General features: G+C 60.7%; 2 protein-coding genes and 1 long non-coding RNA gene across 7 annotated transcripts; 2 read left to right on the top strand and 1 right to left on the bottom strand.

Moving 5' to 3' along the window:
• The first annotated feature begins 237 nt into the window (after positions 1 to 237).
• On the top strand, positions 238 to 24,062 carry LOC138844350 (uncharacterized). 2 transcript variants are annotated; one of them, XR_011380052.1, is made up of 4 exons: positions 238 to 377; positions 6,287 to 14,230; positions 16,396 to 18,084; positions 20,678 to 24,062. It is a non-coding gene; the product is annotated as an uncharacterized lncRNA (long non-coding RNA). The 2 variants fall into 2 exon arrangements; XR_011380051.1 differs by having other exon boundaries at positions 16,396 to 24,062.
• ACVRL1 (activin A receptor like type 1) lies at positions 299 to 15,006 on the bottom strand. 3 transcript variants are annotated; one of them, XM_070052260.1, is made up of 11 exons: positions 14,867 to 15,006; positions 11,848 to 11,945; positions 10,080 to 10,173; positions 9,459 to 9,710; positions 9,099 to 9,307; positions 8,870 to 8,969; positions 8,429 to 8,575; positions 7,969 to 8,244; positions 7,497 to 7,694; positions 3,582 to 3,712; positions 299 to 2,591 (listed from the first exon to the last, which is right to left on the bottom strand). In XM_070052260.1, the coding sequence occupies exons 3-11, from the start codon at positions 10,141 to 10,143 to the stop codon at positions 2,457 to 2,459; spliced, it is 1,512 nt and encodes a 503-aa protein (XP_069908361.1). In that variant the 5' UTR covers positions 10,144 to 10,173; positions 11,848 to 11,945; positions 14,867 to 15,006; the 3' UTR covers positions 299 to 2,456. The 3 variants fall into 3 exon arrangements, with proteins under 3 accessions (XP_069908361.1, XP_051701463.1, XP_051701464.1); XM_051845503.2 differs by having other exon boundaries at positions 10,080 to 10,148; positions 14,867 to 15,000; XM_051845504.2 differs by lacking the exons at positions 11,848 to 11,945; positions 14,867 to 15,006 and adding an exon at positions 11,090 to 11,222 and having other exon boundaries at positions 10,080 to 10,148.
• Positions 9,705 to 16,389, top strand: LOC127491013 (translation initiation factor IF-2). Of its 2 annotated transcripts, XM_051845509.2 has the most exons (3): positions 9,705 to 11,149; positions 11,258 to 11,367; positions 14,147 to 16,389. In XM_051845509.2, the coding sequence occupies exon 3, from the start codon at positions 14,579 to 14,581 to the stop codon at positions 15,539 to 15,541; it is 963 nt and encodes a 320-aa protein (XP_051701469.1). In that variant the 5' UTR covers positions 9,705 to 11,149; positions 11,258 to 11,367; positions 14,147 to 14,578; the 3' UTR covers positions 15,542 to 16,389. The 2 variants fall into 2 exon arrangements, with proteins under 2 accessions (XP_051701469.1, XP_069908366.1); XM_070052265.1 differs by lacking the exon at positions 9,705 to 11,149 and having other exon boundaries at positions 11,265 to 11,367; positions 12,690 to 16,389.
• Positions 24,063 to 24,079: the final 17 nt, after the last annotated feature.

The following is a 24,079-nucleotide window of genomic DNA, read 5'->3' as shown; positions in this document are numbered from 1 at the left end:
TGGAGGAAGCAATTGCGGAGGACCGGCCCCGGCCGCCCGCACACCGACTCAGACAGCTCTCGCTAGGTGTGGCTTTCGTGGGGGCACAGCTCCTGCGCACGCACGGTCGGCGGGGCCGTCTGTCCCCACCCTGCCGGGAAAGGCCCGCCGACCCCGCCAGGCAGGCAGGCGGCCAGCAGAGGGCGCCGGGGCGAGCTGGCTGCTCCCTGCAGGGTCGGAGCGGAGCCGTGGGGGGGCGCGGGGGCGGCCCAGGGGACCCGAGCCGGGGCTGCAGCGGAGGCCCACGCCTGGGAGGAGCTGAGGATTCAACCACGGTTTATTGAGGACCTACTAGGTGCTGGGCGCGTGGTAGATGCTGCCACATACGGTATCCCCAGGTAAGGAGGGATGTCCACCCTTCGTGCAGGCCGGGCGCCAAGCCGCTGCTGCTTCTCCCCACCTCGCTGTCACTCCTCCTCCTGCCTCACGCCTCCTCTTCGGGATTTTCCGGTTTGGGAGAGCTGCTGCCTTCAGTCTCTGGCTGTGGCGTCTCAAGGGGAGTTTGGCCCCCAATTCCTTCTGGAGGGAGCCGGATTGCTGGCCTGGGCGGGTCCCCCCGGGGGCGGGAGGCCCTGCAGGAGTGCTCTGAGAACGCAGCCAGCCCAACTCCACCGCCTGCTTTCGCCCAGTCTCACTTCCTGGTTCCCCTCTGGCCTTGCACAATGCCCGGAGCCAGGCGTGGGAAAGTGCAAAGCTGGCCTGAGTGTATGGAGCGGGGAGAGGGGAAGCCGTCTTTGCCCCCACCCTACCAAGAGTTGCTCGCTGTCAGGCTAGGTGTTCCCAAGCCCCGGGCTGCCCTTGTCCCCAGCCTGAGCCCCACCCCCACCCCTTACACTTTCACAAGCTCCACCTCCTCCCAGCCCATCCACCTGCTCAGTACATGGATATAACGCCTTGCCATTTTCCACTGAGTTCTCCCAAGACATATACCCTCTGGGGCCTGGGCCCTGGTCCATAGGAAGTAGGTACTTGGTGTAAAAAAGCTGGAGTCAAATTTCTTTTGAGGCCGGCGCCGCGGCTCACTAGGCTAATCCTCCGCCTAGCGGCGCCGGCACACCGGGTTCTAGTCCCGGTCAGGGCGCCGGATTCTGTCCCGGTTGCCCCTCTTCCAGGCCAGCCCTCTGCTGTGGCCAGGGAGTGCAGTGGAGGATGGCCCAGGTGCTTGGGCCCTGCACCCCATGGGAGACCAGGAAAAGCACCTGGCTCCTGGCTCCTGCCATCGGATCAGCGCGGTGCGCCGGCCGCAGCGCGCCGGCCGCGGCGGCCATTGGAGGGTGAACCAACGGCAAAGGAAGACCTTTCTCTCTGTCTCTCTCTCTCACTGTCCACTCTGCCTGTCAAAAAAAAAAAAATTTCTTTTGAGCCTTGGAAGTCCCAGAGGCCTCACCCCTAGCCCTGTGGCCCAGAAGACCAAGGAGAAGAGGGTGGGGGCTGGTTCTGCAGCTTGCAGAGTTAGACCAGGAGGCACAGCAGACACTTCTGGAATAAAGTCCTTTGCAAACTCCCCCCCTCCCCCGTCTTGAGGCCCAACAGCCAGGAACTGGGGCCGAAGGTGCACATGACACTGATGACCGTCCACTCAGACACAGACCGACATTTCAAAGAAAATCAGTGGAGCAAGCGGCCAGGACGAGACCTGGGCCCCGGACTCCAGCTCAGCCTCTCCGCCAGAGTGGGCCCTGGTGTCCTCTTGGTTCCCCTGCAAGTGCTGTGGGCCTCCCCCCTTTGACCCATGCCTGTCCACTGGCCTAGGACTCTCCCACTGCCTCAACAGGACCCCTGGAGTTTTGAATGCCCTAAGAAGTCACCGTGGATGGGATGGTGGGGAGTAGGCGGGGTAGGGCACTGGCCCCGGCTGCCTGGGAGAGCCGGCGTTCTCGCCTAGCCAGGGTCTTGTCTGGGAGACAGAGAGCCCGGAGCTGAGCTCAAAACCCACGGAGACAAACGCACGGGCTCTGGGTATCTGGGGCTTGTGCCAGAGTCTGGGCTCTGGCAGGAGCGCGTGTCTGCTGATAGCTGGACAGGGCCCCTGTGCCACTGTGGTGGCTGGGGTGGGAAGGGCAGGGGGTCCACAAGCGCAGGCCTGGCCGCCTGGCTCCGGTCCTTTGGGAGGGGTAGGGGGTACCCCCCACTGGCACGGGGGTAGGAAGGGAGCCTGGCGTCTTTGTAGCCTGGCGTCAGGGAGCCGGCTGCTTAGAGCAGGCCAGACGGCGGGGCATCGGGTTTCAGCCCGGCTGTAATTTTGGCTGGATGGGCTGGGGGCCCGAGCTGGGCGGAGCGCAGCTGCCCCACAGAGAGGGGAGCCCCTCCCCGGCTCTCACTCTCAACGCCACCTGTACCCAGTCAGTTGGGCCACCATCCACGGCCTCCCGGCCCCACGCCTGCAGGCAGAGGGGAGACGGGCGCCCGCCCCCAGTCTAGTGGATCGCTTTTGGCTTCTCCAGGCTGTTGCTGAGCTTCTGCAGGGTTTTCTTGATGCGCAGCGCGGTGAGGCGGGCCGAGGGGTTGGGGTACCAGCACTCTCGCATCATCTGTACCACTCCTGACAGCACCTGGGGGCAGGGGGGAGGCAGAGGACAGGGAGAGGGGGGCGTGGGAGCAGGGAGGGTAGCGGGAGCCAGGTAAGGATGAGGAGAGAGAGAGAAAACGTGGAAGACAGAGAGAGGGGCTCAGATCTGCAGCAGCACCCCTCCCTCCCCCGGTGAGGGTGGAAGGAGCCCCTTACCCCACCTCCCACCTCGGCCAACACCCGCGGGGTAGGCAGCGCAGGCCCTGCAGCCCATGTGCAGCCTGATCCCCAGAGCAGGGCCAAAGCCTCCAGCCACACGGGGCCCAGCGAACGGTGGCAGCATGGGTGGCAGGCAGTGCCCCAAAATGCTTGTGTCCAGGGCTGGAACCATCCCAGGAAGCTCAGCGGTGTTAGGACATGCCAGCCGCGCCCCCTGTGCTGCCTGAGAGCATGTGCGTGTGCAAAGGAGCACACACGTGGCTTTTTGTGGGGACGTGTGTTGTGCAGACACGTACCCACGCCTGTTCCATGTAAGGACACACATGTATACATTCATTTTCTCAGTAAATGTGCATGGGGCACTGTGAGAGGTGACAGGGTTACAGAGCAAGCGAGCAGACGCCTGTTTTGTCCCCCCCCCCCCGGGAGGGTGCCCACTGCAGGGGGCGGATCTGTGCCTGTCTGTGTGTGGCTCTGAGTGTCGGCTCAGGAGCATATGCACGCCTGTCTGTGTTTATATACATGCGTGTGTGTCTTCATGTAAGCATGTGCGATGTTTGGAGAAAAAACAAAAGCAAACAACAACCAAAATTCCCTGGCAGGAGATGGGGCCAAGAGCCTCTGAGTTTCTGGAAATCTCAGGGTAACCCGAGGGCCGGGGGAGGGGGCGGTGCCTCCGGGGAGGTGCTCCCTCTCCATCTGAGACACGCAGGAGACATCCAAGGGGAACGCAGACCTCAGACGCAAAGTCCCTGGGACCTGGACCCCCCACACACACCAGCCCTTGCCCTCCCGACCCCAGCAGAGGCCTCACCGGGTCTGCAGCCAGGCGGTTGGGGATGGTGGGAGTCTGCTGGTCCACACACACCACCTTCTTCATGTCCTCGAAGCTGGGGTCATTGGGCACCACGTCGTAGAACGGCGGCCGGTAGTCCTCCACGATGCCTGTGGGGCGGAGGGTGGGCAGGGCCATCACTCGGGACCCCAAGGAGGCCCAATGGGCTGCTTCACCCACCGTCCACCCCGTGCGGAGACCATAACAGGTGTATTAACTGATATACATCCTGCTGTTCATTTTGCACTTCCCGTATGCCAGGCATCGCAGGTGCCTTCCCGTCGTTATCCTTAGTCCTCACAGCAGCCCAACGAGGTGGCAACTGCCGTGACCCCCATTTCACAGGTGAAGAAACTGATACTGAGCCCTAGGGTACACAATGGAGTGGCGGCAAAGTCAAAAGACTCTCATCAGCTTCCTAGGCCAGATCTTGGTCTGGTCTTTAAAAAAAGAAAAATATGTATTTGAAAGGCAGAGGTACAGAGCCAGAGGAGGAGGGGAGGGAGGGGAGGGGGGAGGGAGACAGGCTGGGGCTATGGTGTAGCGGGTAAAGCCACTGCCTGCAGTGCTGGGATCCCATATGGGCACCAGCTCGAGACCTGGCTGTTCCACTTCTGATCCAGCTCTCTGCTAAGGCCTGGGAAAGCAGTGGAAGATGGCCCAAGTCCTTGGGCCCCTGTACCAGAAGAAGCTCCTGGCTCCTGGTTCTGGATCAGTGCAGCTCCAGCCGTTGTGGCCATCTAGGGAGTGAACCAGTGGATGGAAGACCTCTCTTTCTGCCTCTCTGTAACTCTGCCTTTCAAATAAATAAATCTTTAAGAGAGAGAGAGAGAGAGACTCTTCCATCTACTGGTTCACTCCCCAAATGGCCACAACGGCCAGGACTGGAACTCCATCCAAGGCTGCCATGTAGGCAGCAGGAGCCCAATTGCTTAGGCCATCCTCCGCTGCTTTCCCAGGTATAGTAGTAGGAGCCGGCGCCGTGGCTCAATAGGCTAATCCTCCACCTTGCGGCGCCGGCACACCGGGTTCTAGTCCCGGTTGGGGCGCCGGATTCTGTCCCGGTTGCCCCTCTTCCAGGCCAGCCCTCTGCTGTGGCCCGGGAGTGCAGTGGAGGATGGCCCAGGTGCTTGGGCCCTGCACCCCATGGGAGACCAGGAAAAAAAGCACCTGGATCCTGGCTCCTGCCATCGGATCAGCGCGGTGCGCCGGCTGCAGCGGCGGCCATTGGAGGGTGATCCAACGGCAAAAGGAAGACCTTTCTCTCTCTGTCTCTCTCTCTCACTGTCCACTCTGCCTGTCCAAAAAAAAAAAAAAAAAACCAGGTATAGTAGTAGGGAGCTGCATCAGAAGTGGAGCAGCCGGGACTTGAACCATTCATTGCCCGTACAAGATGCTGGCGTGAGAGGTGGCCAGCTTAAGCCACTGGGCCCCAACACCGGCCCCTCCAGTCTTTCCACAGCTACACAGGCCCCAGGCCCTGCCTGCAGACCTGGACCACCACAAGTGCCTGATCCTAATAGCACCTGGTGTTGTTTACTGAGCGCTTCCTGGGTGCCTGGCCCTGTCCTGGGTGCTCTCCGTTAAATCCTCGCACGGTCAATATCACACTATCAGCTCCATCTGACACACCAAAAAAGTAAGACCGAGGCAGTTGAGCAACCTAAGATGAACAGGGGTAACAGACACAGCCAGAGTCCGACACCAGTGCCCATGCTCCTGACCGCTCCCCTCTCCCGGCTGGTGGACTGCTGGATGAGGACTGGATCAAGCACAAAAATTAACAAAAAATGTTTTTTGAGAGTCAGAGTTTCTATCCGCTGGTTGGATGCCTGCAGCCACTGGGGCTGGGCTGGGCTGAAGCCAGGAGCCCAGAAGCCCATCCAGGCCTCCTGTGTGGATGGCAGGGACCCGACCACTTGAGTCACTGCTGCTGTCTCTCAAGGCACACGCTAGCAGGAGGCTGGGTTTGCGAGTGGGGCTGGGACTCAAACCCAAGCACCCCAATATGGGACGTGGGTGTCCCAAGTGGCCACTTAACAGCCGTGTCACATGCTGATAGGTCCAAAGAGCATCCCCCAGCCCCAGGGCCGGCACGCCCTCCGCTGAGCCACGCAGCCGGCAGCACCCCTTCCCATGTCACCCCCAGTGTGCGGTCCTCGGTGACAGTTTTCTGACCATGGTGCCCATGCCCCAACCCGTCTCGCTTCCCAGCCTGAGGCTGGGGGCCCTGGGGCCACGCAGGCCACAACCACAGGAGGGCCTTGGCCAGCTGCTCACCCCCGTGGCTGGCTTCCAGGCCGGCCCCTTGCAGCCCCAGCCCTAATCAGTGCTGCCCGGAGGCCTGAGCGTGTCTAATGAGCCTTTAATCAGAGCCGGGGCTGACACCAGATTACAGTGTTTATAATGCGCTGCTGACAGCTCTTCCCTGCCAGCCCAGAGCCTGCACACAGCCTCCGACCCAGCCCTCCCCTCCTGCCTGCAGCCTGCTGGGGGGGAGGGGAGGGGAGGGGAGGCGGGGCTTGGCTTCTTGCAGGTGCTCCCTCCTGCTGACCACAGCCCACGCTGGTCAGGTCGTGCCCCGAGTCCGGAGGAACTGAGCCCCCGAATCAGGGTCTCCAGGAGGGGCTGGTGGCCAGCATGGGCAGATGTGGGCCAGTACAGGGCTCCTCTTGTGTCCTTAGGATCGTCCCCAGTCTGCCAGGCCGCCCACAGCCTTCACCTTGGATGCACCAGCCCCAGACGACCCCCGTCCCCCGTCCAGTCCACAGGCGGGCAGGCACCGAGCATAGGATTCACCAGGGCAGGTCCTGTACCTGCTCCCACACCCGACAGATCGAGAGGCCCTGCAGCGACCCACAGGAACCAAGAGGCAGCAGGAAGCAGGCGGAGCAGGCACCGTAACAGCCTGCGTTCCTGTGGATGAGCAAAGGGCCAGAGAGGCACAGAGACGCAGTGATGAAGAGCACTGGCCCCTGGTGCTGTGGCGTAGCGGGTAGAGCTGCCACCTGCAGTGTCGGCATCCCATATGGGCGCTGGTTCAAATCCTGGCTGCTCCACTTCCAATCCAGCTCCCTGCTAATGCTCCTGGGAAAGCAGTGGAGGATGGCTCAAGTGCTTGGGCCCCTGCACCTACGTGGGAGACCCAGAAGAAGCTCCAGGCTCCTGGCTTCAGCCTGGCCCAGCCCTGGTCATTGCAGACATTTGGGGAGTGAACCAGCAGGGGGAAGATTCTCTCTCTCTCTGTAACTCTGCCTTTCAGATAAATAAATAAACCTTAAAAAAAAAAAGTGCTGGCCCCAGGGTCAGACTGCCTATTCTCAGACGCTGCTGCTGTCTGGAGCCAGCTGTAATTGTGTTCCTCAGTCTGCTCATCCATCAAATGGGCATAATACTATGTCCAGCACTTATCCTGTTACAGCAATAATGACCATGGATATTTGCCTGAGTACTGCTCTGAGTACTTGGATTACCTCAAAAACCAGAAGCTGCTTTTAAGTCTCATTTCCCGAGTGAGGAAAGTGAAACACAGACAGGCTAAGTTGCCTGCCCACCGTCCGTCACAGCACACTCAGGACCCAGGCAGTGTGCTTCCAAGCCCACGCTCTTAACCACGAAGCCGTAACCACCTCCCTGCCAATACAGGAGGAGTAAGACACGCTGATACCTGTAGCACTTATAGCAAGGCATCTGGTGCTATTTAAGCTCCATAAATGTTAGCCTGCTATTCATATTTCTGTTATTATCACACACCCGGGATTTTAGAGCCGGAATCACAGACTCAGGCTCCGCCGGACCTCACTGTCTGAGCGGCACTGAGGTGACACCAGGAGGGCGCCCCCGGCTGCACCTGCCCGCCACCCTCCCCTGACGCTGTGCCAGGTGGGCCCTCACCATTGACAATGGTCCGCCGGGCGATCTCCCACAGCACCAAGCCAAAGGCCCAGACGTCCGTCCACTTGTAGGACTCGAAGCAGTCGGTGCGTATCTTCTCCTCCAGCACCTCGGGCGCCATGTACCGCTTGGTGCCCACCCTGGGGTTGTGGCCGATGTCCAGGTAATCACTACCCTGGGAGTGCATCACAGCCAGACCTGCAGGTACCAGGCCTGTCACTCACGGGGCCCACATGGTCCCTGGAGTTGAGGGGTCCAGGGCTGCAGGCCATATTTGGGTGGGAGAGACACAGTGACGTGTCGACGGGCAGGCAAATGGATGCCCACCCTGAGCTGGGTCTGGACACAGGGAAGCAGCCGCCACAGTTTATCATCTGAGGCTCTATTGTGCCCACTTCCCGGAGCAGAGCCCCGAGGCTGGGAATGGAGCAAGATGAGAACCGGAGCCCCAGCCCCAGCCCCGACTGCTCACCCAGGTCCGCGATGCAGCACTGCAAGTTGCTCTTAACCAACACATTGCGGCTCTTGAGGTCGCGGTGGGCGATGGCCGGTTTGCCCTGCGTGCCGAAGATCTCCACGTGCAGGTGCGCCAGGCCGCAGGCCGCGGACACCGCCAGCCTCAGGGCCAGCTGGGGCTCCAGCGTCTGCCTCTGTAGGAAGTCGTAGAGCGAGCCGTGCTCGTGGTAGTGCGTGATGAGCCACAGCTGCGTGCTCGAGTTGCGGGAGGTCATGTCCGAGGCAATGAAGCCTGTGTGGGGGTCAAGGTTGAGGGGGAGGTCAAGGTCGAGGGGTGTCAAGATCAAGGTCGGGGGGGCCAGGACAGGGCATGGGTAGGGTCAGGGCAAAGCAGGGGCTGGGGTGGAGGTGGGAGCTGAAGGGGGCTGGGGGCTGGGTGAGGGTGGGCAGGTGCAGGGGCCGACGGTCTCCCTTGCCTAGGATGTTGTCGTGTCTCAGCAGCACCGTGTTGTAGATCTCCGTCTCCCGGAACCAGGACTGCTCGTCCCTCGAGGAGAAGATCTTCACGGCCACACTCTCACCGTGCCACAAGCCCCGCCACACCTCTCCGTAGCGGCCCTTCCCTGACGCGGCAGCCAGAGGAGAGGACGAGGTTCACACCCCGAGCACCTAGAGCCCCTCAGCTTGGCTGCTGCACTGCTGACATCCCCGCTGCCCTACATCCACATCCAGTCCCGGCTGCGGGCCACCCCTAGCTGCCTCTCGTTCCACCCCTGCACCCACAGAAGCACCAGGTCCTGCCCCTCTCCAAGCCACTCCCCTGCCCAGCACAATCCCAACCTGACCCAGGCCCGGCCCCACCCTGCCTGCCCGGGGCCTCACCCCTCCAGGCTCATGGAAGCCCTCTCCCAACTCACCCACACACTCCACCAGGGCCACCTGCCGTGCCACTGTCCTCTGCACCAGGAAGGGGAGCCCAGAGCCGCTGCCCGTGGTGCAGTTGCTGTCCACAAGGTCCTGGGGGCACCGAGGGGCCACTGAGGGGCCACCCACCCCCAGCAGCAGCCCCCTTCTCTGGGGGTCATTGCCCGCCCCCCACCCCGGGTCCCAGCGTCCTCCCCGCCCCCCACCCCCCCATGCCCATACCCCCAGCATGCTGTCCCCTTGCTCGGATGCCTTCAGGATGAGGCTGGACTCGCCCAGGTCGCTGTACAGGCCCCGCTGCTTCTCCTGCCTCCGCCGCACGCGCCACAGGCCCAGGGCACCCAGAGCCAGCAGGACCAGCAAGGCCATCACAGGGCCCAGGATCAGAGGCAACTGGCCGTTGGCTGGGTGCTCCGGAGGGGTTTGGGTGGCTGGGAGAGGGGGACATTGAGGCCCAGCTTCCCCCCCCGCCCCCCCCCCCCCGCCTGCGGTAGCCCTCTCTGCCCCGCCTCCACCCCTCCCTGGCCAGAGCCCGGGAGGAAAGCAGGGCAGGGGCAGAGACAGGGGGCCCCACAGACCTACCCTCGAGCACCAGGGACACGTTGTGGTTGCAGTGGGGGCTGTAGCAGCAGTAGTGGCTGACGAAGTCGGTGGGGCGCCCCCTGCAGAGCTCCGGGTGCAGGCTCCCGCAGCCGCGGTGCTCCTGGGGGCGTCTGCCCTCCTCCCGTACCAGCACGACTGTGCACCAGGCCCCCTGGCACGTGGGCCCCCTGCAGTGGGGGTTCTCACACGTGCAGGTCAGCAGCGGGCCTCGCAAGGGCCGCCCAGGGTCACCTGGGAGACACACGAGAGGCTCAGCCACCATTTCTGTCCCATCGTCCAACCCCTCAAACAAGCTCGGGACCTTGGGGCCTGACCTCCATCCTCGGAGCCTCCGAGATCCCAATCTCCCCTCCCAGTTCCAGGCCCTCAGCCCCAGCTCTGAGGCTCTCCCGGCCTGGGAGACGCCCCCACCCCCTGCACCCCAGACTGCGATCAAGGACAGAGGAAGACCAGGGCAGAGAGCTTGGCCTGAGCCCCACTGTCTTCTCCCTCCAGCCCAGGTTCCCGGTGCCTCACTCCTTCCCAGCCTTTCAAGTTCAGCCTGAGCAGCAGCTGAGCCACGCAGGGCCCCCGTTCCCTGCCTGCTCCCCAGACACTCACCCTGGGTGAGGCCCAAGGTCATCAGCAGCATCAGAAAACCGCTCCTGGGGGGGTTCAAGGCCATGGTCGCTGGGACAGGAGAGAGACAGGGAGACTGGCAAAATGTGACAGCTGCGGACTACGGTTCCCTCCCAGCCAGAGGAAATCACTGGGTGTATTTTTGGGGGGAAGGCACGGAGGCCACCTCCCTACTCCCTGTGTCTGCTTGGGGGCGGGGCCTACAGGGGAAGTTCTGGCTCACTTCCCCATGGAAACCATCCTGTTAGGGGTGAAGGGTGGAGAGCCCATGTTTCAGTCACTGAGAGCTTAGGGGAACCCTGGCTCCAGTCCCCAGCTGCTGAGAGCTGGGCTGGTGTAGAAGGCACAGCAGCCGCCCCTCATCCTCTGCCCCTCGCCCACCCCTCTCCCGGCTTTCACCCCTGCCCACCCTTTTCCCAGTGCCCCGGTCCACCTCCAGCCCCCCAGCCCTGGCTGCCTGGAACATAAACAGACTCCTGGCTTCACTTCCTGCTATTCAGGGTCCCGCCACGCCGGGGAACAGGAATCAAGATTGTTTAGATTGGGGTCTGGATAGAATAGGCAAGGAGTCACGCAGGGCAGGGAATCGGGGCAGCCGGCAGCCAGTGTGGGGTCTGGAGACGGAGTTCTAGGAGCGCACCTTGGAAACCACAGAATCCAGCCCCGTGATGTAGAGCAGGTGTGAGGGGGTGGGGAGTAAGGCTCAGACAGGGCAGGAGACTTGTCCAGGGTCACAGGGCCCTTGGGAAGAGCTCCAGGCGCCCACACGCCTTCCACTCTCTCTCTCGCCCCAGTAGTGGCTGCCCTACCCACCCCCGCGCCCCCGTCTGGCGCTGGCTCACGCCAGGCAAAAAGGAACCTCTCTGCTCTGCTCCACCACCCCGGGAGTGTCTGGTGCCAACTCTGCTCTGTTCCCTGGGCCCCTCCTGTCCCCGGGAACTGTCCTGCAAAGGGTGTAGGAGGGCCAGTGACACGAGGGAAGCGAAACACACCTAAACGCCCAATGCGTGACTTTCGGTGGCTGGCCAGGGCTGGCCGAACTGCTCCAGCCGGTTGGTAGAGAGTGTTTACCAGGAGCAATTCTGGTCTGGGACAGTCCCCAGCCCTTGTCCCCCACCGGCCACTGCTTCAGAAGCAACCCTGCTTTTCGTCTCCCAAAGGGTCAGACACAGAAAGCGGGGGCTCAGGCTACAGCAAGAAGCATCGTGGTCAGACGGCGCCCAGGACTTCCTGAAGGGTACAGAGTGTGCTGGCGTCGGTCTGGGGCCAGGTAGGGCGGCAACCGCGAGGGAGGCGGGGTGGCCTTTGGCCTGGCTTGGTGAGGACTGGGCATGAGGCCACGTGCTCTGAGGATGGAGCCGAGATGCTGAGGCTGGGAGTGCAGGATGGCTGGGCGAGCGGCTTCATGGGCCTCTCTGCCTGGTGGCAGCTCCGGCCTTCCTGCCGGTGCTTCCTCTGCCCCAGAGGCCCGAGCTCGGGAAGGAAATGGAACCCGGGGCTGCTGCAGCTGTGCCCCCAGCCTCCGCCTGACCTCGGCCCTCCTACCCCGCCCGGCAGCCAGTGAGGACTCAGGCAAGCACTCTGCAATGGGGCCGGCAGCTGATGGAGAGGTGGCCCGAGCCCAGGTGGGGATCCCGGCAGGAAGCACTCCTTGGCAGCCCTGGCTTGCCCAGAAAGCAGCTAGGGAGAGGGGGTATGAGGCCAGCAGGGAGTGACAGCCATTCCTCTGACAACCCCAGTCCATTCTCACCTCCTTTACTTGGAAGCAGAATCCCCTGCGGTGCTCCAGTCTCGCTCTCACTCCAGATTCTGGCACCGGCAGGAAACCTGCATTTTAAAAACGCCCCCCTGCCCCCCCAGGGAATGAGAGATGTGTTCTCCACAACGTTAAGACAGGTTCCTGGGCTTTCATTTCTTGGTGCCCGGGGACACACAGAGAGGGGACTCTCACTCCCAGCCAGGGACCTCCCCATCTTCCCATCATGGGAGAAAGGGTGACCCCGGCTAAACCTGAGGCCAGCGGTTTGGGTGGGGCAGGGACCCGCTGCCTTGCAGGGACGCCCCCAGCACTTGCACAGTCCTACTACAGTCTACTCCCAGGAATGGGGTGGAGGAAAGCCTGTGATGCGTCCAGCTGCGACCCGGAAGGTCGAGTGCAGGAGCGTGCTGAGCCCTGACCAGCTGCCCTGCGAGCTGACCGCAGCAGCACTCCTGGAGCAGGGCGGGAGCCTTTTGTTTCTTAGCACAACAGTCCTGCTGATAGAAGCATCACTGCTGCTGGCCAGAAACCACAGCTGTTCCGCTCACTGCAAACATGAACTTAACCCTATGAAATAATAATGGTTAGCCTCCTGTGAGTACTAATTATGTGTTAATTCCTGAACTTTAAAGACTTATTTATTTATTTGAAAGGCAGAGTAATGGGGTGTGTGTGGGGGGGAGAGAGAGAGAGAGGTTGTTGACTCACTCTACAAATGGCTGCAGCAACCAAGGCTGGGCCAGACTAAAGCCAGGAGCCTGGAACTCCACCCAGGTCCCCCACATAGAAGGCTGGGGCCCCAGCACTTGGGCCATCTTCTGCTGTCTTCCCAGGCGCATTAGCAGGAAGCAGATGGGAGTGGAGCAGCCGGGACTCAAACCGACACTACGTATGCAGGATGCTGGCTGTACCAACAACGCTGGCCCCAGTGCTAAACCTTAATGGTTTATCTCCATTAAATCTCACAGCCACTCAGTGGGGAAACTGAGGCTCGGGCACTTGAGTCTGTCGCTGCTATACCTCCAAGCGCTTGAGTTAGGCGGGGGAAAGACCGGATGGCGCGAGCCTTGGCAGACACATTGGCCCCTGCCATCCTCATCAGCAGGTGGACTTGGGTTTGTTTACACACCGAGACTGACATTATCTGTTCTGCTGTGGGTAGAAGCAAAGTAGGGGAGTACCTGGGAGGTGCCTGTCAGTCTTTCCCTGCAGCGCAGCCAAGGGGCTGATCCCAGCGGTGTATCAGCAGCAGCTCAGCACAGCTGTGACTGCCCTGAGGCTGCGGAAGTGCTTCATCAAACACATCTGTCCTGCCTGCCCCTGCCCTGCAGCGGGTCTTGCCTGGACTCAGCTGCTCACATAAGGCTGCCCTCAGGGGTCACTGCATCATCCCCTCGGCCCCTCCGGAGCGGACCAAGCCGGGATGTCAGAGCCACAGCAGCCCGCCTTCTCCCGGGGGACAGGGTTCCAGGACACCCCCCCCCCCAGCCTGTCTCATTACCTCTCTCCCATACAGACACACCCCTGATAAAGTCTGACTTACAAATGCATACACTGAGAGATGAGCCGTAACAACTAATAATAAAATAAAACAACGGTAATCGAAGTATTAATTCCACCTTTTCACTTAAAAGTAGCACCAAAAGGCCGCTCTTTGGCATATCCAAATTGCCAGTATCATTGCTCCGGCACTGCTGGGTAAAATGCGGGTTACTTGAACAGGAGCACCGCCATACAGCCGATCTGGTAACCAAGACGGCCCACAAGTGACCACTGGTGGACAGTGTACATGGCTTGGACACGCGGGACTAAAACACGATTCGTGTCCCGTGTCCCAGGAGGGACAGAGTGGGACAATGCAACATTTCATTACACTATTCAGATCAGTGTACGGTTTACAACGTATGAATTGTTTCTTTCTAGAAGTTTCCATCTAATGTTTCCAGACTGCAGTCGACCCTGGTGCCTGAAACCACAGCTAGAGGCGACTCCCGTTTGGCGTAGTGGCCGGGCGTGGTCTGGGTCATGTGGACTCGAGTTCAAATCCTGCCTCTGCCACTCAGAGCTACGAGATCTGGGGCCAATGACACAAGCTTCTGAGGCCCAGGCTTCCCCTTGCAGGCAAAATGGGAATAATATTAGCACTTATTTCATAGGGATGATGTAGTGAAACTTCAGCAAAATACTAAGTAGTATACAGTAAGCACATAATGAATGCTACCCAAACCCCATTGACACCACCAGTGAACCTGCAGACCAGCTATCCGAGTATGTGTTTGTTGTCTTTTAGGTAGCATGGTCAGAATCACCCATCTTATGTTATCTGTGGCCAGCATTACAAGACGGGAAAAAAACGTATCTCAGTGGGTATACAGTAAGTACTCAATAAATGCTGGCTATTTCTAACAATCCAAGGAGCTGGAGGACAACTAGGGCAGCGTGGGGTCAGAAAGCTGAGACCTTACCCACACATGGAGTGCCAGCTGCTGTCCCAAACAGAAAAGGGGGTGGGACTGACTGAAAACGGGTCCCTCCGGCCTGGGTCCTCGATGGGAGGCCGTGGCCAGGGTGCCCAGGCAGGGTCAAGGTGGGTTTTGCGGGATGGAGTCTCCGCAGTGGCAGACCCCTCCAGCAGGGAGGGCCTGGGACGGGTGGGCTCCGAGGGGGACTCCACCGCACTGGAAGTGGCCCATGGCCCCCAGGTGGCCCGGAGGGGCATGTGATGGCGCCTCCGCGGGCCAAGAAAGACCCATTCACGGATGCGGGTAGAACAGAGGCGCTCTGGGAGTGGCCCCCCCATCAGCTGGCGGCAGCAGAGTTTCCCGCGTCCCAGGCCCAGGTGGGTCACCGGCAGACCCGCGCAGACAGCGGTGAGGGCCACCCTGCCCTCCAGCACGGGCCCTGCCAGGACCTCCCAGAGGCCTCGCTGACCCGCCCAGAGGAAGGGCCCCCTGCGGCGGGGGTCTGGCCGTCCGCACCCGGTCCCGCCCGCCCGCCGACCTCCACTCACCTCTGGGCCTGCGGGGCGCGGCGGGCCGCGTCCCCTCCCCGACGGCGGCCGCGGACGCGCGACGACGAGAACGGGACGGCGGCCGGGGTCCGGGCGCGGCCCTGGACAGGGCTGGGATCGGTTCGGGCTCTGCTCGGCGCGGCTGGCGCGGCGGCCTCTCAGGACTGGGAAGGGGGCTGGAGCAAAAATGTTTCTTATTCCAGCGTCTTCCTGCCTGGCCCGGCTCCACCACTCCCTCCTAATAAACCGTTTCCTATTGCCCAGCTCTCCGCCAGGCAGCCCGCCGGCCCCTTGCGGGGCTGCAGGGCCCGCCCTCCTCCATGGCTGCTGGGACCCCCAGCGCAGCCGCCCCTCACTCCCCAGGGAAGCCCCAGCCCAGTCTCCCACATCCGCCTGCCTGAGCGGGGCGGGCCTTGGCCCGCGGGGGGTCTTGAGGGCGCCTGGCCCAGAGCTGTGGGGGCTAGAGCAGAGATGGGGCCGCTCCTAGCAGCTGAGGGGCCTGGGGGGTGGGGAGGAGGAGAAGGAGGAGGGTCAGTTACCTGGCAGGGCAGAAAATGGGGTCTGGACGTTTTGGCTCCACCCTTGGGGACTCCCCAGTGCTTGGGACTCCTCCTTTGGGCCCCTCCCAGTGTCCACTCGCCCCAGCCCAGGGACAAGCAGGCCCCAGGTGGGTGACTCTGGGTCACTGATGAGGGTAGCCTGAGCCACTCTGGGCACCCCAGCTCTCTACCCCAGGGTGTCCAGAATGCAGGGAGAGCTGAGTGCTTCCATGGACCTGCCTCCTCCAGGCAGGCCCCCATCCTATCAGATGGAGCCAGAGGGTGCTTCCCTGGAAATCCTGCTGAGACAAGGCAGCTGGGGAGGGGTGCAGATGGCTTCCAGGCCAGGGGGCAAGGCCCCCCCTCCTACCCCCCACCCCCACGCCTCTACTGTTGCTCCAGCTTGTGACATCCTGGAGGCAGAACTGTGTGATCTCAGGCTAGCAACATTGCTCCTGGCCTTAGCTTCCCAGTCTGCTAAATGGGCGTGCTGCAGAGTGCCAGCCCCATGGGGCTGGGAGAATGGCAGGAAGTGGAGCTTAACTTTAGCACATAGCAGATGCTGGCTGGCTGGGCTGGTGCAGAGCAGTTTGCTAATTAAATCCATGAATGAAGCAGCTGGGGAGGAGGTGGGAAGCCGGGATTCTGCAGGAGGGGCAGGGACCCCCACCCACTGCCGGGAACAGAGGCTGGGGGAGACAGTGGTCAGAGGCTCAGACAGCCAGTGGCTGACCTCACTCACTTCCTCCTGCGGAGCCCAGCCCGCAGCTGCTTCAGTGAATTCCCAGAAGGGCCGGCACACCCCAATTTCAGTGTCAGGACTGAGCCGTGTCCTGCAGCCAATAAGGAAGTAGTATGGGATTACGGTATCTGCTCTCCCAGATTATAGTGGCTGCTTGGGCACTGTATGAGCTGGAGGCCTGCGAGCGGGGCCTGTGGCCATCTTTCACACCTCCTCTCCTCCCTCCCCCCATCCGCCCCACCACACAGATCTCCATCCTAGGGGGAGGGAGTGGAGGCTCTTCCTCCCCACCCCCGCCCAGGGAGGCATTGAGTCTGAGATGCGCACGGGGACACCGGCTGGGCACTGGGGAGCAGGAGAGAGGACCCAGTGGTAAGTGGGGGCCAGTCATCCATGCTGGCGTCTCCCTCTCCTCCTCAGAGCACTGAGCCTTCTGGCCCTGGACTGGAGCTCTCTGGGGGCTGTCTGGTGAGCCTGGTGGCTTGCAAAGGTCCCAGAGGATGTGAGGGTAGGGGGGGAAGGGATCAGAGGAGGGGAAAGATTTGGAGACAGCACTGGAGCCTCAGCCCAGAGAGAACTGGGAGAAGAAATTACGGACCGTGGCCAAGTCTCCGAGAACCGACGGCTCCCAGGGACCAGCTGTTTGCCATTTTCAGCCGGGCCAGAATGAGAGGAAACAGGCCCCAAGGACTCAGATGAGAATTTAGATGCTCGGAGGATTTCTCAGCACGGCCCGCAGCAGAGGCCTGGAGGGCGTGGGAACTGGGCGTGGAGTGGCCCTGGAAGAGACTCCCACTGTTGGAAGGCATGTGACGTGCAGCCTGCAGGGACGGCAGGGGGATGGACACCTTGGCCTATAGAGATTATTTATTTGGGAGGCAGAGTTGCAGAGAGAGAGGGGAGAGACAGAGAGAGAGAGACAGAAAGAGAGAGAGAGATCTTTCTGCTGGTTCACTCCCGAGGTGGCCACAATGGCTAGGCCGAGGCCAGGCGGAAGCCAGGAGCCAGGAGCCAGGAACTCCCTCTGGGTCTCCCATATGGGTGGCAGGGTCCCAAGCTCTTGGGCCATCTTCACTGCCTTCCCAGGCCATCAGCAGGGAGCTGGATCGGAAGAGGAGCAGCTGGGACTCGAACTGGCACCCATATGGGACGCCGGCACTGCAGGTGGCGGCTTTACCCGCTATGCCACAGCACCAGCCGCTCACTTTGATCTCCTAGGAGAAGTTATGGGCACTAAGTTCAAGCTTCACCCTTGACCATGGGTGTACAACCCATGCACACACATAGGGCCCCACGCTTGGTGACACTCCACTCTTCCCGTTGAACAAAGGGCTCAGCATCTCCACCTTGCGCTGGCCCCCACAAATTAGGTAGCCAGTTCTGCACCAGGCAGAGGAGGCAGGAAAAACAGGGGAGGGCATAAGCAGAGGTGCGCTGGGCTTGGCTCCACTGAAGTTGCAGCATGAGAGACTCAGGTTAGACATGGAAAAGATAACTCAAACCCAAGAGACGGGAGCACGGTGGTGCAGGGTACCCAAGGGGCGAGAGTTGTGCAGGAAGAATAAAGGGGGTTGTGGGCCGAGGCCAGTAAATCCCATCTGTTCCACACATGGCAGAGTCTTCCGGAGTGTGGGCTTGACCTGAAGGAAGAGGGAGAGGAACGAACTTTCTAAAAGTCTTCGGCTCAGGGCACAAGGCAGCATGGGGCTCAGTGTCTCCCCCCGCACACCGGCTGATCCCCACGACCCCTCCCAGCCATCTGCGATCTTCCCAGGCCCTGCCGCTGTGAGTCAGGTGAAAGGGGCGCTCCTCCCAGCACGTCCGGACGAAGCTGGCAGCTGGGTTCCCAGCCGCCCAGCCGCCAAGCTCTCTTCCTCTTCCTCTCCGGCCCTTCTGGACGGCATCATCCGCTCGCTACCCAGGCCCGCACCTTCAAGGTGACTCATCTGAGCGTGGACGCTCTTGTGGGGGGCTGGGGAGAGGGTGCATCTGGCAGGAGGGTCTGGAGGTGAGCCGCTGCCCATTCGAAGCCAGAGGGCTGGGTGGGCGTGAGGTCTCGAGTCTGCAGAGGCCCCGTCCCAGCCTGGCAGCTCAGGATTGCCTGCCCCTCGTGTCTCCCAGAGCCTCGAACCCATGCCCACCAGCCCCGCCTCACTGCTGGGGGAGAGGAAATCAGCAGAAGGGACAGGGCTTGGAGCACCTGTGCTGTGAGGTTCAGTTACTGTCCCCATGGCGGGGGGTTTCTTCTCCAACTGCATTCTCTTTATCTTATGTAATTGAGAGGTAGAGACAGACAGACAGAGGATCTGTCTGGACAATTCCCTATATGTCCTCAAAGATGACATCATCAGGATTTGAGGAGGGTCAGTGTGTAAATGCATACAGTAGGTGCCATATACATGGGTGCTATACTTATTATGAGTTTACAAGAAAATAGATTATTTTTAAAGATTTATTTATTTGAAAGTCAGAGTTACACAGAGAGAAGGAGAGGCAGAGAGAGAGAGGTCTTCCATCTGCTGGTTTACTCCCCAGTTGCCTGTGACGGCCAGAGCTGCGCAGATCCGAAGCCAGGAGCCAGGAGCTTCCTCCAGCTCACCCACATGGGTGGCAGGGGCCCAAGCACTTGAGCCAACACCTGTTGCTCCCAGGGGTGCGCACCAGCAAGTAACTGGCTGGCTCAGAAACGGAGTGGCCAGGACTGGAACCGGGCACTCAGACATAGATGTGGGAGTCCCAGTTGGTGACTTAGCTTCAGTGCCACATGCCCGCGCATCCCTGGAGCTGCAATTCTGATGCGGGTGGGGAAGACGAATCAATTAGCAGAGGTGAAGATCTCGTTCCTTGAGGGCCTTGCTGGGCGTCTGGGCGGGCAGAGGAGGCGTGGAGGCTCCCTCACCCAGTGAGGGGCAGGGTCTGAGCTTGGGTGAGGGAGGGCAGGACGGGCCGGCAGAGAGGGTGGGGGCCTGGCAGGCTTCTAGGTGATTCCGAGGGTTTACGGTGAACATCCCCAGCAGGGCGCCCTGGGCGTTTGGACAGGAGGGGGCCTCGGGGACTTAAAAGTGAGTGCCGGTGCTGCCTAGGAGAAAACTTGTTTGGGAGAGTGGCCGAGTGGCTGCGCAAGGCCAGAGGCCAGCGAGGATTTCCTTCAGCTCGGGGCCACTCGGGTGGGTGGGACCGGATTGCTCACGCTGGACTCAGGAATCCGCCTTTGTTCCCAGCTGCAGGGGAAATGCCACAGACGCTGCCCCGCTCCCGCCCCCTCCAGCATCCGTGCCCAGGCCCTGCCCCTCCCAGGCCCGCTGCGCCTGGGACTGAGAGCCCTCGGGCGCGTCTCTGCCCCTTGCCCGGGCGTGGGTACAGCAGATGGGGGTCCGGGGGCGTCTGAGGCAGGTTTGTCTCGTAAAGAGGCACAAAGAAGGAATTCGGGCTGGACTGCTCACCTCTCCCCTTTCAGCCTCAGCGGGGCCACAGCTCTTTGCAGTTAAGGCGCATGCCCAGGCGAGAGGGCGGGGCTTGGGCCTCCCTCCGCTCCCCCCTCCCCTCCATGTGGTCTGCTGGACCCTGAAACTCTGATCCCCCTAACACACATAGGCTGTGTAGGCAATGGAGGCAAAACACCCAAGGCAGAGAGGAGGGGCCTGGACCCTTGGGCTGTAGGGATGGAGGTGGGGGAGGGGAGGCACCGCCTTTATTTTTTTTGCACCATCGGTCTGTCTGTGTGTTTTGTGTGTACTTGTGGCCGAGTGTGAGTGTGCGTTCTCGCTGGTGTGGCCCTCTATGTGCTCTGGGCAGTGTGAGTGCCAGTGACCTTCATGGCCTGTGTCCCCACGGTGGAAGAGGCAAGGCCGGGGGTGCACCTGCCAGTCCTCCTCTCCACAGGGAACAACCAGAGGTGGAGAGAGCAGCTCTATGCCTCTGCAGGGCCGCTGGGTGGGACAGAGGGTGAGACACGCATGCGTGAGAGTGCCTGGTTTGGGCGCTGATCCCCGCTTCCTACTGATGCGCACTCTGGGAGGCAGCAGGTGATGGCTCCAGTACCTGGATCCCTGCCATCCACACGGGGGACAGAGATGGCATCCTGGGCTCCTGGTTTTAGCCTGGCCCAGCCCTGGCTGTACAGGCATTTGGGGGAGTGAACCAGCAGATGGAAGATCTGCCTGTCCCTCTTTCAAGCGCATCAGTGAAAACAAATGAATTAATAATTTGAACAACTATTGGTATTCAGCCTCTATGTGAACCCTAGCAAGATGGCAGCTGAATTCTGGCAGAGGAAGGGGCCTGGAGAGGCCGGCTGGGCAACGGACAGGGGGCGATGGCCTGGGCCTGGTGTGCCGGGAGACACGTTGGGGTTCAACCCCATGGGAAAAACGACTGGCGGAGAAGGGGACCCTGTGCAGACGCCCCAGTGTGGGTGGGAGGGGGCTCAGCTGGGTGAGCCCTCGCCTGACCTCCTGGCCTCATCACACACACACACACACACGTACACGTACACGTACACATGAATTCCCTTGTCTCCTGATCCAGCAGGAGGGTCCCTGGGCATGGCCGAGAGTCACCAGGAACTCCTGCCACACCCAGAGCCAGGGAGCTCCTAGAAGAGGAGGAGGGGGCTTCTGACGAAGGCAGAACCTGCACTCGGGTCTTCACAGTGAGTCTGTTTGGGCCATTCTCAGAGCTGGGGTGACACACAGACATGGTGGCTGCCGGCCCAGGAGTCAGTGGGGCCCCACTGACATCCTGGCATGGCTCAGGATGGCCAACCCTGCATCCCCTCTGGAGGCCCGGCCTGTGCACCAGGTGAGGTTGGGCCCATGCACCCCCGGGTCCGCTTGGCGGTGATGGGGTGCAGGCTGGGAATGGGCCTGGGTGGCAGGTGCAAGATGAGCAAGTGTGGGCTGGGGAGCCCAGGGAATGCCCACCCGCCTCCTCCAGGGAGCTGCCTCTCAGTTATGTTCTCCGTGCTGCCGCTTCAAGCCCAGTAGCACACAGGCTGCGCTTACTGAGTGGGCCTCACCACTGCTCACTCTTCATCAAGACGTTGACTCCCCAGATGGTCACAACAGCCAGCACTGGACCAGGCCAAAGCCAGGAGTCTGGAACTCTACCCAGGTCTCCCACCTGGGTAGCAGGGGCCCAAGCACTTGGGCCGTCTTCTGCTGCTTTCCCAGGCCATTAGCAGGGAGCTGGATCAGAAGTGGAGCAGCTGGGACTCAAACTGGCACCCCTATGGGATGCCGGCACTGCAGGTGGCAGCTTTACCTGTTCTGCCACAGAGCCACTCCCCCGTACCAGCAACCACCCCTCTGCCGCCGCCCCAGTAGCTTGTGTTGTAACCAGTGAGGAGCAGAGGCTGGGAGAGGCAGAGCCAGGATTGAAACCCGAGTCTACCAGATTCTGAATGTTGCAGCAGGCGCCTTCCCTGTGGCCAGGGGTCCTATCACGGGCTGCTCGGCCTCTGCGGATGGGGCCCCCGCCTGGAAGCCTCAGGAGCTGGAGAGCCGGGGTGGCTGGGAGCAGAGGAGAGGCTGACTGTGAGAACACAGCGGAGCCCGCCCAGGCCCCTCTGAAGGCTTAGGGGCTGGGAGGGAGCTGGCATGGCCCTGAAGGATAGCCTGGGTCTGCAGCTACCCTGGGGACGGCTAGGGTTGGGAGGGTAGGTCTTCTCCAAGGAGGAGGGGCTCCCTCTGCTGGCCCAGGCCTTCCTGTCCACTCAGCTTCCTGCTCCAGCGCCAACCAAGCTGGGACAGAGCCAGGCGGGAGAACCCCAGATCCCCCTCCCCTCCGGGTCCCAGCTCCGTGGTGGGAATTGTAGGCGGAGGCCTTACGCTATGGTGGAAGCAACTCGGGCTCCGGGGTCTCCTGGTGCCACTTTGCCGCTCACCAGCTGAACGTTAGGCCCAACGTTCACAGCCTCAGTTTCCCTAATTGCACCATTGGAAGGCAGAGAATAAGAGAAGGATGTGAGCAAGCCCAGGCACAGGGCCGGCAGCCCCACAGTAGATCCCTCCCCCCACAGTTCTCCAGGTGACTGCTGAGAGGCTCAGAAATGTGATCCCCCTTGTCCAAGGTCACGGCTGCCTCCCAGGCCACGGCATCTCACCAGCAGGAGCACAGGCGTTGTGGGCTGTCTGTGACATGGTGCCCAGGCTGGCGTGGTGTGCTGGGCTCACAGCCCTGGGCGGGGAGGGGAGATCCCTGTAGGGCAGGGGCCCTGCCTGAAGACCACGCCTCTCAGGAGCAGGTGGCTGTTTGCAGAACCCTTCTTTTTAGCTGTCTACTGGGTTCCTCCGAAAACCCCACCTCTCTCCATTGGACAGATGTTCAGGCTCACGCAAGAGAAACTGAAGCACCTCGTTCAGGCTAATACAGGTGGGGAAGGCAGGGCCAGCCCCGAGCCCGTTCTGGCCCAGCTCGGTTGCTGTCAGAGCCCGGCAGAGAAATCCCACGTTATCTAACCCTAGTGGTCATTTTCATGAGAGAGAGAGAGAGAAATCTTCCATCTACTGGTTCACTTCCCAAATGGCTGCAATAGTTGGGCTGGGCCAGATGAGAACCAGGAGCCAGGAACTCTATCTGGGTCTCTCATGTGGGTGGCAGGGGCCCAAGCACTTGGGCCATCCTCTGCTGCTTTCCTGGGTGCATTAGCAGGGAGCTGGATCAGAGGCAGAGCAGCCGGGACCGAAACCAGCACTCCAGTTCCGGATGCGGGTGTCGCAAGTGGCAGCTTAACCCGTTGCACCACCATACCGACCCAGATTTATTTTTAATTAAAAAAAAAAAAACGTGATATTGCATGATTTTAAAAAGTCACAACGCTCTGCAAGGAGAGGGGATGAGGTAGCCTGGATGTGGAAAGAGGACATCAGGAGAAACCGAGGGAAATCTGAACCCAGTGCAAGCTTTGTTAATCCTAATTGCGAGGCATGGGTACTGGCTTGCCAGTTGTAACAAATGTTCTATATCCGCATTAATAACAGAGAAAGCTGGCTGCGGGGTATGGGGGCGCTCTGCGTACTATTTCACAGCTTTTCTGCAAATCTAAAACTGTTCTAAAATAATCCTGTTTCTTTCTTTTTTTTTTTTTTTTATAAAAAGGACAGAAAAGATACTTGGTGAAGAGTTTTGCTCCCTCCCCAGGTTGGCTGCTCAATTCTCCCGCAGGGAAGGTGGGCGTGGAGGGGGAGGGGTGGTGGCCGAATGTTGGGGAGCCCCCGCAGTCACCGCCTCTGGCTCAATCTTGACCTCTGTCCTTTTTCCAGTGGTGGGACCTGGGCTGTTATCTGCTCTGTGCCTGCTGTCCTCAAAGATGACAGCCGTGGGATTTTAGGGGTCAGGGGTCCAGTGTGTAACTGTGTGCAGTAAGCACTTTATAAGCGGGTGCTGACTTAACATTATCCTCGTAACTTACAAACAAGTGTATTTATTTTGAAAGCTTTTTGTTTGTTTGTTTATTAGTTACTGGAGAAACAGAGAGAGACCGAGACAGCTCCCTCTTTGCGGGGTACCCCCAGATGCCTGTAACGCCTGGGCAGAGGCTGAAATGGGAGCCGGGAACTCAGCCTGGGTCTCCCACAAGGGTTACAGTGACCTGAGCCATCCCCGCAGCCTCCAGGGCGTGCATTCGCAGGAAGTTGGAGCCAGCTATCAAACCCCGAAAATGCCGAGCTGGGACTTGATTGGCTTAACCTCCAGGCTAAACACCCTCCCAAGATACTTTAGCTCACAGGGGGGCTACGAACACCCCCGAGTCGCTGAGGATAACTTTGACATGCTATTAGCAAGGGGCTGACCTGCGGGTGATTGATCGACAGCAAATTATTTTTGTCTGATAAAACAATTACGTTTTAAAACCATAGGTTCTGCTTGCCAGGGAGGAAGTTAGCTTTCTACACCTAACTTTGTGAAACTTTGTAAAACTCCGCCACTCTC

The sequence above is a fragment of the Oryctolagus cuniculus genome, chromosome 11, assembly GCF_964237555.1.
Source record: "Oryctolagus cuniculus chromosome 11, mOryCun1.1, whole genome shotgun sequence".
In the NCBI taxonomy this organism is placed as follows: Eukaryota; Metazoa; Chordata; class Mammalia; order Lagomorpha; family Leporidae; genus Oryctolagus; species Oryctolagus cuniculus.
The sequence above is the reverse complement of the archived record's forward strand: the minus strand, read 5'-3'. Positions and strand labels throughout refer to the sequence as shown.